At 47.2% G+C, this 12,311-nt stretch overlaps 1 protein-coding gene across 2 annotated transcripts in view; it reads right to left on the bottom strand.

The window, feature by feature from the left end:
* The window catches only part of SIL1 (SIL1 nucleotide exchange factor), a 294,377-nt gene that overhangs the window by 167,058 nt on the left and 115,008 nt on the right, over positions 1-12,311 (bottom strand). For both annotated transcript variants that reach the window (XM_082837179.1, XM_082837178.1), the window contains exon 3: positions 7,825-7,957. In XM_082837179.1, the coding sequence (XP_082693305.1) occupies positions 7,825-7,957 (133 nt within the window). The remainder of the gene's footprint in view (positions 1-7,824; positions 7,958-12,311) is intronic.

The following is a 12,311-nucleotide window of genomic DNA, read 5'->3' as shown; positions in this document are numbered from 1 at the left end:
GTAACAAGAAATGAATTTTTTGGTGTGGCTATCTGTGAAGTTACCGTTTTCATTCTCTTCTTCCACTTATTTTCAAACTCCTCAGACTCAGGAGTTTATATCGTCCTTCTTCATTTCCTCATCTCCCATTCACGGCACAGCCCTGAATGGACTAAACTACACACTTATTTTCACATAGTTAGATCTACTGCTTTTCAATTCTCTTTCCTCCTACCACCCCCTATCCTGACAGAGGGGATGCTGCGTACCACCACCATCCCATTATTCTGCTACACATCTCTGCCTCTCCTACCAGGTAGATATACTCTCACTTTTAAAGTGAGAGTTCATGTCATCCTCCCCTCCTACCTGTCCTCTTCTCTACCTAGTCAAATATTATCTCCTCTTAAGTTACCAATCAAGTCCTACCTCCAGTACTGTGACAAATCTAGGAATGGAACAAGCTCTGGAAAAGGGCCTCTCATTCCAGCTCCAGGTCAGTCCTTGAGAGCTATTCCCAGCCCTGGTTAATCCCAACCTTGGAGATAGCCTAGACAGTCTTAGCCAGTAGGGCGAGGGCAATATTAGAGAAAGAAGGGAAGTGGAGGCTCCACAGATTCTCTGAATTAAAGTCAAGCCCTGGGTATAAGGGCCAGAACTGGTTTTGGCAGCTAGTTTTCCATTATCCCTAATCCAGTCTAAGTTTTTTTACTTAAGTCAGTTTGCGGGTCCCGATCTTTGAAAGCTGAGGCTGTGCAACTCTAAGTACTCTTTATTAAACCTCAGAGAGAACCAGTAGATGGAGGAAGGAGAAGAAGGGAAGAATAAGGGCCTAGGGTGAGCATTAAGCATATAAACGCTTGTTAGAAAGCAGATGTCCAACCATCCAAGTCCACAGACTGAAAACTGGACCCTGGCCTGCCCCATCCAGGTACTTAAGGCCAAAGCCCAGGCAGAGATGCTCTGGTGCCAGTACAGTGCTCAGCCAGCTAGTCTCAAAGTGGCCTCAACTTTGACAGTGGCCATCCTGCCCTGGCCTCCACCTGCTCCCCCCAGGGGGGTGTGGAATTTGGCTGCTATGGGGCAGTGGTCAACCATCCTGGGAGAAGTCCACATATGGGAAATGGTGTCTCTCTGAAATGAAGAGCTCTAAACTGTCCTTATGGAGCCATGTGGGGCCTTCACGTATTCCAGCCCACCATTATTTTCTCTCCCAGTACAGGGTAATTTGGAGCCTCTGACATTGCTCCTACAGGTCTCAAGAGGCCTGGCATCCTGCTATGCCCCCAGCAGTTCCCTGACAAACTCATACTGATAAGGAGTAAAGGAGATGCTCAGAGTAGAGATGCTTAACAAAGGCTAGAGAGGTGGCAGTAATGGGGGAGATGAACTAGAAGTATAGGCAGGAGAGAAACAAATGAAGTTCTTGGGGAATCCCCAGAAGACTTGAAAGGTTTCAAAGTAGGGGAGGAAGGCACTATGCAGAAGGAGGTAGCACCAAAGATAAGCTCTGCTGAACACCTCATACTGAAAAGTTGTTGGAGATAGCAACTTGTGTTCAAGAGAGGACATAGATTACCACACCACACAAAAAGCATGCAGTTTCCTCTATCCCGCCCCTGCTCCACTTTTCCAGCACTGCTCTGAGCCAGGGTGAAAGATCATTCAACAGAGGCCCCTTGCTATAGCCCTCCCTCAGGCCATTACCTCCCAGTGGCAGCCAAGAAGTCCCAACCTCCCCACTCTCATGAGCAAGAGGAGCTTAGGTATGAACTGCCCTTAACCAATACCCCTACTCTCACCCACTGCTCATAGGCCTCGAGGTGTGTGTGTGCCTGTGTGTGAACGATGGGACACAAGCAGGTCATACTCTTGTGGACCATCCTGGGGAATAAGATAACCTGTAAGGAAGATCCCTCCTGACTACCACAGGGCTGGGTAGGTGGCAGAAGGCACTGGGAGCTTTGCCCCTTAGTCCCACCTCAATTGTAGCCTGTGGTATTTAAAAAAAAAAAAAAAGTATCTGGTCTTTATCCCTGGTTCCTGAAATGACTCTTGCGGGGGATGGGTGGATGGGTGTGTATGTGTGTGTGTGTGTGTGTGTGTGTGTGTGTGTGTGTGGAATTAGGTAACTTCAAGATGAGGGCAGGTCACCAGAAAGACCACGCCTTGATTAGACAGTTGGAACTTTTAGCCCCACCTCCAGGGAGGAAAGGGGGGCTGGAGACTGAGTTCAATCTCCAATGGCCAATGACTTAATCAATCATGCCTAAATAATGAAACCTCCATAAAAGCCCCTAGGGGGCTTCCAAGAGCTTCTGACTGGTGAACACCTAGAAGTACTGGGAGGGCAGTGTGTCCAGAGAGGGCATGAAAGCTCTGCACCCCACCCCCCATACCTTCTATGCATCTCTTCCACTTGGCTATTCTGAGTTGTAGCCTTTATAAAAAACCAGTAAACATAAGTAAAGTGTTTTCCTGAGTTCTGTAAGCTGTTCTAGCAAATTATCAAACCTGAGGAGGGAACTGTGGGAATCCCTAATTTATAGCTGGTCAGTCACAAGTCCAGTGGCCTGGGACTTGTGACTAGCATCTGAATTAGAGGCAGTGGGACTGAGCCCTTTAACTGTGGGATCTGACACTAATTCCAGGTAGATAGTGTCAGAAATGAATTGAATTATTGGATACCAAGTTGGTGTCTGAGGATTGGAAGATCACACAGCCTCTTCTAAGCTGCAAGGGGCCAAAGGTCTCACAAAGACAATCCTGCAGAGTCACCCAGACCAGAGTCAGGTGTTCCTTCAGACAGATGTCCAGGGCCTGCAGGAAATCAGACTCCTCCCTTAAGTGCCTGAAACAGAGTAGCTGGTCTATCATAAATGAGGTTTTTAAAATTCAATTCCCTCCTATTGCTCGTGCAGATCTGAAATGATCTGACCAGATGGCTGGTGCTCTATAATTCTTGGATTGCTCTCATCAGTTGTTGATGATTTAGACTTTTTTTTTTTTTTAACCCCCTCACATGAACGTGTTCCTGCACAGGCTTCCTGCATGCTCCCATCAAGTGGCTCTTTGTGCTAATGCCAATATTCCAGAGGCTCTCACACAGTATTTCAGAGCCTGGAAGTCACCTCAGGTCAATAAGAAGCCCCAAGTCTAAGCTTCCCTGAACCCATATGAGGCCAACATATAGCACTGGGTAAGGGGCAAAACAAGAGAGGCCTTTGCTCAGATAGCCTCATCACCTCCACTTTTCCTTCAGGTCCCCAAGGAAAGGGAGGCAGCAGCAAAGGTATATTTTTTAAATGACAACTATAGCCATTTATTGAATATTTCCTATGTGTCAGGCCCAGAGTGAAACATTTTACACGTGTTAATCTTGTTTCAGTCTCACACCATCTCTGTGAAGTAGGTATTTTCATCCCTATTTCCATATGAGGAAACTAAGGTTCAGAGATTCTAATCAAACTGACCAAGGCCACACAGTTCAAAAAGAGAACTGAAGGTGGGTTTGGAAGTTTAGCATCATAAAATTTGACTCAAAGCTCTACCAAGATCTCAGGGATAGAGAGAAGGCCCTGGCCTGGCCTCCCCATACCCGCCTTTGTGCCCTCACTGAGCACAGGACACTTCCAAAACAAACCAGGACATCCAAAACACTTTTTCTCTCTGTATCCTCTGTGAGACCATAAGCTGCTGGAAGGCAGGGGTCATGTCGCATTTGCTACCCAGAAAGACATTATGGTACAGTGGTTAAGAGCTCAAGCTTAGGGCCAAACAAAGCTAGATCTGAATTCTGTCTCTACCACCTACTGGTCATTTGGCTAAGTCACTTATCTCTGAGACTCATTTTTGTCTATGAAAATGAGGGTAGTTATAGCACCTGCCCTCAAAAGATGCCTGGCACAGTCGATGCTAAGTAAATGTGAACTATTATCTGTCTCTGGCTACCAGTACAGTGCCTGGCACAAAGCAGGATCTCAGGAAATGCCCAGGGAGCAAAAGGCCCACAATATCTGGCTGTGACCAGTTTTCTCTAATAACAAGTGCACAGGCACAAAGCCTGGGGTACAGGGGTCCTCAGCCCTAGGACAAATTCCTGAGTTCCCTGCCCAGAACCCACAGGACCTGCCAGCAAACAGCTTTCCTCTGCTTGCTTGTGAACAGCTGATGCTGAATCCACACTCAAATGCTTGCTGTGCCTCCGTAAGGTATGACAGATCCCAAAATAAACCAGGAGAGAGAGAGAAAGAGACAGGAAAATCACTTCCAGGAACAAGCGACTCGCAGTGAGGATGCTGACAGTAATAACAGAGGCAGGGAGACTTCAGGAGGGTGACCTACAGCTGCTCCAGGGCTAAGTGACTGGGGCCCAACTCCTATCTGGCCTGGTAGGAAGGTCCATGAAGTTACGGGTTGGTCCCCTGGTATTCCAGGCCACAGCAGGCAGTCAGGAAATCTGCCTTCAAATGAGCCCAGACCATGTAGCCCAGTATCCCCTCCTTGGAGACCTGAGGACAACAGAGATGAGGTCCTCCCTTCAGAGACCTAAAGAGACAGAAGGTACTGAACTGAAATCAATAACTGTCAACATAAACTAGCCATTTTGCCATTCTCTTAAAAGTCCCCAAAAGGGCTTCCCTGGTGGCGCAGTGGTTAAGAGTCCGCCTGCCGATGCAGGGGACACGGGTTTGTGCCCCGGTCCGGGAAGATCCCACATGCCGCGGAGCGGCTGGGCCCGTGAGCCATGGCCGCTGAGCCTGCGCGTCCAGAGCCTGTGCTTTGCAACGGGAGAGGCCACAACCGTGAGAGGCCCGCATACAGCAAAAAAAAAAAAAAAAAAAAAGTCCCCAAAAGATATTCCACCATCTTCCTATGCCATGCACCTAGCTCTCAGGCAGGAAATGTTGTATTAACCCCTTCTGCTCCCTTATCAAAAATCTCCCTGGAAGGAAAGAGGGAGAACATCCCATGACCATGGAAGTCTCTCCTTGTCACCATAAGTTCCCTTCCCTATCTAAAGCCAGAGAGGACAGGAAGGCTACATACTCATGTACCCTCACTGGCATCCAATTCCACAATCAAGTTTAAGGAGTGGCACAAATGGCAAATTTACCATTAAAAATCAGAACTGCTGTGTACTGAGTAATGTCTACATGTTGGGAATCCTCAAAACAGCCTCTGCAGCAGGCAGGGCAGGACATTTCCCCAACATCACCAATGGGGGAACTGAAGGGCAGAAGGATTCAGTGACTTGCCCAAGATCCCCTAAGTAGCAAAGCTAGGATTTGAACCCAGGACTGGATCAGTCTAAAGTCTGTGCTTGGGACTTCCCTGGTGGTCCAGTGCTAAAATCTGCCTTACAATGCAAGGAATGCGGGTTCAATCCCTGGTCAGGGAACTAAGATCCCACATGCCACGGGACAACTAAGCCTGCACGCCACAACTACTGAGCTCACGCACCTCAACCAGAGCCCACATGCTGCAAACTACGGAGCCCATGCGCTCTGGAACCCACTCACCACAACTAGAGGAGAGAAAACCCGCATGCCACAACTACAGTAAAGCCCACACACCACAACCCCGCGTGCCGCAACAAAAGATCCCACATGCCTCAACAAAGATCCTGCATGCTGCAACTAAGACCTGACACAGCCAAAAATAAATAAATAAATGAATAATAAATAAATCTTTAAAAAATAAAATAAAGTCTGTGCTCTTTACCACTAAATTATACTACCTCCTCATTTATCTACTCACCCTGGGACTGGCTACATTCCTTTTAACCTTTCAGTAGCTGTGATGGAAGCTCCCAGGCAGCATTCGTTATGTGGTGAATTAAATATACTCTGATTAAAGGTAAGTGCCAGCTATCCACACAGACTACTGAGATGTCAATTTCCCACCAACAGACATAACATATAAAACCTTAATATACACACAGAACACCTTGATCCTGTCCTGGGACCTAAGAGAGCCTTGTCTGCCTCGACAGTACCAGACTCAGTCACCACACATCAAACCCTGAGGCCATAACAAATCTCTCACTTTCCCTCCCCTCACTGGTCCTGCTTTGGGGGTGAGTGTAGGTTAAATGAAAAACACTCTTGGGATATGGGGCAAGCATGTCTGGACCTAGACTTGCTTTGCCCCCAGAGCTGAGTGTCTGTGCTCAAGCACAACACCCCAGCCTTTGGGGCAGCTTCAAGGGATTTTGGGGCAGACCAACTTATAAGGGGCTATTGAGAAACTAGAAGGCAGAAGATGATGTCAATGGGGTAACAAGTTAAATATAAAAATCAGTACTCCACTCTAATTCTCCAGGAGGTGCTCAGAGCCCTCAGCCTGCCCTTGTTACACAGGATCTGGCCCTCCCTCCCCAAAGATACAAAAAGGGCTCTTTTGCTTAACCATGAACAGGAGCCCCACTGCCCAGAGGCTGGGCAAGGGCCCTGGGTCAGAACTTTCAGGCTTGTTCTGCAATGTGGACTGGGGTCCTGAAGGGTGCCACAGGAAAAGAGATGGTAGGAGTAGGGATGACAGGACATTGACCTCCATCGGCTCAAGGCACTTGCCTGGTTAAAAGTGGTACAAGCACTTTTAATCACGTAACATCAGTGTATACAGCATACATCCTCCACTTCCCACACCCTGAGAGCCCCTCTAGTTTTAGTCCCCAAAGACCAGGGGGACTCAGTTCTCAGGGAAGGTGGAGGAGGCCAGCCAGAGGTTGGATCTGCTAAACCCAGTAACTCTGTCCCTAAAATCTCCCTCTACCCAACTCCATTAGCACCTACTTGGTTTCCTTGGTGATTCATCACTCTTCTGTGGCAGCAACTACCCGCATGCAAGCCCAGCAGGAGTGATATTGCTACCAGATAGTTGGCTGGCACAGCAAACGCTGCCCCTGCCAGCACAGCAGCAATGGGGGCAGTGAGGACATGGTGATGAATATCAGCAAGGAGTTGATGAAACTATACTCTGGCAGCTGCCAGGGCTTGCCATCCACCCGCCACAGTGCAGAACGCAAATAGCCTACTCCTGAAAATGGGCTCAAGTGTCACCAGAGTCGGGCTCCAGCCAAGGACAGATGGGACTCTAGAAGAACAAGTGAGAGGAAGATGGGTCCAGGCTGGGGTCAATGACATAGGACAAGTTGGCTGAATGACATAGGTCAAGTCACCTAACCTCTCTGGGTCTCAATGTTTTCATCTGAATATAAAGACAATAATAGCTCCTATTATTGTGAAGACTGAACAAGATTATGCACATGAAGCACGTAGCACAGTCTCTGTGCTACGTAAACACCACAACTGCTGGCTTTTTTCATTATTATTTTAAGCCCTGGGCCCAGGGCCATAAAAGGGTTAGAAAGTTGCTCCTTCTGAGGATGCTCCATTTAAAAACCAGGCCAGGAACAGCCCCTGTTTCTTGGCACAGGTTCCTTTAACAACAGAAAACTCCTGCCCCGCACCAGTGCTCCGGACTCTCCCATGAACAATATTTCAGCAGCACTGAGCCGAGCAGCAGAGCCCAAAATAGCATTTGCAGAGTGAGGCACATGTCACTGCCTCTCCTGTGCTTCAGAAGTGCAAGGAAAGAAAGTTTTCTATGACTTGCTCCAAAAGCTCGGCCACCCACCACCTGCCTTCCTTCCAGGGCACTCAGATGCCACAATTTCTGTTCTGCAGGGAAACGAAGGTCCCTGAGTCCTGCAGCAGCAGCCACCCCTACTCCCCTCCAGGAGGCCAGAGAGGGGCTGTTCCTTCCAGCTCTGCGGGGAGAAAGGACATACACATTTTGAATTTCAAGTGTGTTTCCTGGGGACAGCGCTGGGCTTGGTACCTGGCCGAAGTGCCTGCCACTCATGTGTCGGGTGAAACACCTCCAGGACCTTGGGATCCAGCTCCTCCTCTGCTGTTTCCTTTCTCTCTGTTTCTTTGGTGCTGCTCTCCTCTGGGTTGGTCAGTGCAAACTCCTTCAGAGAAAGGAAAAAACAGGGCATGAACCACCACAGTTGCGTACCACGCAAGCAGAAAGAAAATGGCCTGAGCAGTACACTCTTCTCCTCCTTGCCCTTCCTGCCCTCCTTAGCCCTGTTTGGACCTTTCACAAGGTTAGTGTCAGAACCAGTACAAGTGAGGTGATATGGTTAAATTAACACAGTATGTGTTGTGTGTATATGGCACTTTTGTTTATGCATTAAAAAAAAACTCCAGACGGTTCCACACCATCTTGAGGGAGTTAAGGGAACATACTGGGGAGAGGGGTTGACAAAACGAGACAATAAGAGCCTTTTACTTTTTACTTGATAAGCTCCTATCCTGTTTGATGTTTAAAATTCATACCTATTACTCTTACAATTAAAAACTAAAGATATTTATAAAAGAAAACACATACATATGAATAGGAAAGTAAGGCCTCAAATGGTCAACACAGATGTACAAAAGCTGGCAGCTAAGGCCCAATTAATTCCTAAGCAGCCCAGCAGGGCAGAGTAAGGGCGTGGGTACCTTCATTACCCAGGGTACCTATGGAGCGTAAACGACCTCTTAGTGCATTCCAATCCATGGAAGAAGGGGTACAAGTGGGAAGGTGCAAGTCCAGCTGGGCTGATGGAGGAAGATGCCCGGGTTGGAAACCTCTTCCTAAAACCTATTTCCTTCCACCCCATGGAGAGCATGGAGGATTAATGAGATGGTGTAGAGCACTTTGAGCTCAAGAGACAGAGATGTAACATAAATACAAAGTATTATTCATCTTGTTCCTTCCCAGCCTCCAATCCTTCCTGTCCCATTTTTAAACCTGTTCGTGCATAAAAGCAGTAAGGCCTCAGGAAACTGGAACCAGAGGGTTCCAGAGCTCTGGGAAATTACATTTGGGAGGGCAAAGAGGAACACACACTAGAACACTGGGAGATTATTTCAGCCATTCCACCTCCCCGGCCATCACTTTTCCTCCACCTCCCAATTTTTCCCGTAATAAGAGTATTTTTCATGGATTCTTCCTATGAACCCAAACCTGTGCTAGGTACTTTATGTAGATCTCATTTTGGTCTCCTGAACAATTCTAATCCTACATGGGAGGTAACAATGTATCCCTTTCAATGTGCCCCAGCACAAATCTGAGCTCAAAAGAAAACAAGGGGGCTTCCCTGGTGGCGCAGTGGTTGAGAGTCCGCCTGCCAATGCAGGGGACGCGGGTTCGTGCCCCAGTCCGGGAGGATCCCACATGCCGCAGAGCGGCTGGGCCCATGGGTCATGGCCACTGGGCCTGCGCATCCGGAGCCTGTGCTCTGCGGCGGGAGAGGCCACAGCGGTGAGAGGCCCACGTACGGCAAAAAAAAAAAAAAAAAAAAAAAGAAAACAAGGAACAGAGAGTAGATGTGTGTGAGACTAAAGAGAAGACAGACTGGCAGGAAGCTCCGTGCATTCTAAGGGCACGGACATCAAACTTTCAACAACTGAGTTTCCTGAGGGCAGGCACTGTGTCAGTCTCTTTCACCACTGTATACCCCTTGCCTAGCCCAGGGCTTAGTTTGTAATCACGCAACAAAGGAACAAAAGAAGGCCTTCCTCCTACAAGCAGGTATGTCTTTTGGATGTCTTTTGGATGTCTTTTGGAGGCAAGTCCAAAGAGTTTGCTGGAAGCCAGGAACTAGCCCCACACTCCAGAACAAAGACCACAAGACCACTCTGTCCACTAAGTATCTGCAGCCTATGGACTCCAGGGCCCAGCCATGCTGGTCAGTCTCTGCCAAAAGCACCGTACATGAGACCATGGGACTAGAAGACCGTTAATAAGATTTACCTCAGAAGTATGTGGACTAAATGCCTCCAGAGGCCAGGCAGGGATGGATGTAAATGAGTGCTGTGTGCCAGGTGTAAAAACAACCAGGAGTGGTGGGACTGTGAACACTGGAGTCCTCCTGCCTTGACTAAGAAACACAGCTGCTACTCAGCTGCTCTACCACTGCCACGAAGGCATTCAACTTGATGAGAAACAAAAATCCAGATTTTTATGTGACATTTTCTTACTTTTAGAACACTAAGAGGGCCAAACTAAACATCTCTAAGCTTTACATTACAACTCTTGCTTTAGTGTATCTATTAGCCAGTTAACTCCTGGCACGTACAGTTGTAATCAAGTAACCAAATCCTCAACATCAAGAGAAGCAGAAAGAGGCAAGGGTAATGGTGATGATGAGAATATGGCAGAAAGCCCAATCCAGGCAAGGCTAGTGTTCATTCTGATGAGTAGGGGCTGAGAAAGTCTCTTTTTCTAGATCTTTAATGAGATAAATAAAGTAGGTTCAAGAAGAAGGATTACAACAAGATATGAACCACTGAGACATGCTTCAAGCCCTAGGAAAGCCAAACGCTTTCTGCAACAATCCCATCACTACTCAAAATGTTTTTTAAGCTTCCGCTTGGTATCATCTTTGAACCATATTTTAAGCTACACACACACACACACACACACACACTCACACACTCACACACTCACAATCTGCCATTATTTTACAGATCACCTGTTTTTAGTAGAGGTGATATAAATTTGGTGTTCCCCTGTCTGGTCAGCTCACCCTGTTCACCAAATCTGGCTCTGAATGACTTTGGCAAGCACTGAGGGAGGTTCAGTCACACAAACATACTACAAGCTGGACAATCACTTCAAAGGTGGAAGTGCAGAAAAGGTTTTCAGGAAAAGCAGCATCATGGAGATGAGGTTGTAATGATAACATAGCTACCATTTATTAAGCCCTTACCCATATTCCCAGAACTGGTCTGAAGTGGCTTCCATGCCTCACAACTCATCCAAGTTTCATCTATGAAGCACATACTTTTATTCCCATTTTATACATACAGGGCCTGTGCAAAACCACACTGCTGAGAAAAGAAGAGCAGAGATTGAAGTCCAGGACTGCCTGGCTCCAAAGTGCATGCATGAATTCTGACTCACTTCTATGTTTCTGTTCTTAGTCATGTGTTCTAACAGTTTTGCCCTGGGATGCTGAGGGAAGGAAGCAGGGTCAATAAGATCACCCTAGCACATTTATCAGCACATCCTCCTTCCCTTTAAGGACTGTGTTTAAAGAAATACCATCCCAGAGAAAGGGACGACCCTCTCTCTGCTCCAGCAGTGTCCTGAACAGGAGACAAAGACCAAGAGGTGAGGGAGGCCAGCCAGCCCTTGGTCAGCTCTGAAGTAAATCTCATGCTCTGGTGACCTCTCAGTTGGCTTCTCCGAGCTCCCTTCCATGCTGAATCCTCTCTTCTCTCTGCCATCATTACTCTAAATACCAATTTCCTCTTAAGTGGCAAGAAATCCCAGCTAAGGTTTTAGCTGACAAAAGCTTACCATGTCACACTTCCTTATAATTGTAACTGAGTAAGAGATTCTTAAAGACCAAAGCCTTCAAAATCCAAGAGAATGAATGCATCTCTCAAGGTAGGTGGATAGATGCTGTGACAGAGACAGACTGAGAAGGCAACATTTTGGGATAGGAGCCTGGCTGACAGAGTCCTAAATTAAACAACGGAAGCAGCCAACCCTTACTAAAAAATAACAGCTGACATTTACTGACCATCCATTAGCCATATTGTGCCAGTGCCAATGCTAGGTGCTTTATATATACAATCACATTTAATCTACACTAAAATTTAAGAGGGAGGTACCAACCCTGTTTTACACATGAGGAAACAAAGCTCAGAAATGGTCAAAGTAAAAAAAAAAAAAAAAAGAAATGGTCAAATTGCCAAAGTAGGAGGCAAAAGGGAGTTTACCAAGGCTCTGTGCTCCTTCCACTGGGTTCCACTACCTCCCTCATCATCCACCACCTCTTGAAGGCCAGTATACCACACAACCACATCCCTTTAGCATTTGCACTGATCCTAAGATGTGGCATCCCAGGGAGATGCCATAGCAGGAGCCAGGAAGGCAGGCTGGCTCCAGATCATACCCTGATACACACAGCTAGCCTTTGCTGGGTGGCCATTAACCTGTACAAATGCCTTTGAGGAGGACAATTCCAAGTCACTAGGAGCATTTGCCTGGACTCCAGTCTCTGAACAAAGGATCATGACCACTCCCACCTCCCCCACCACCCATTTTCACTGTTGTGAAGGTGGCTGGCTGCATAATTTGGATTTTAAATGCCATCGGGGCAGCAATTTTTATGGTATGAGAGAAAAGATGCTTCAACTCCTACTTGTACTTAGCACATGATGAAAGATTATGACAAATGGATACAGCTTAGGAACAGACATAAGGATAAAAGCAGCTTTTGCTGATGAAAGTCAGTATTAACATTTTTCTGAGATTAGACTCAA

Source organism: Leucopleurus acutus, assembly GCF_964270905.1.
Source record: "Leucopleurus acutus genome assembly, chromosome: 3".
In the NCBI taxonomy this organism is placed as follows: Eukaryota; Metazoa; Chordata; class Mammalia; order Artiodactyla; family Delphinidae; genus Leucopleurus; species Leucopleurus acutus.
The sequence above is the reverse complement of the archived record's forward strand: the minus strand, read 5'-3'. Positions and strand labels throughout refer to the sequence as shown.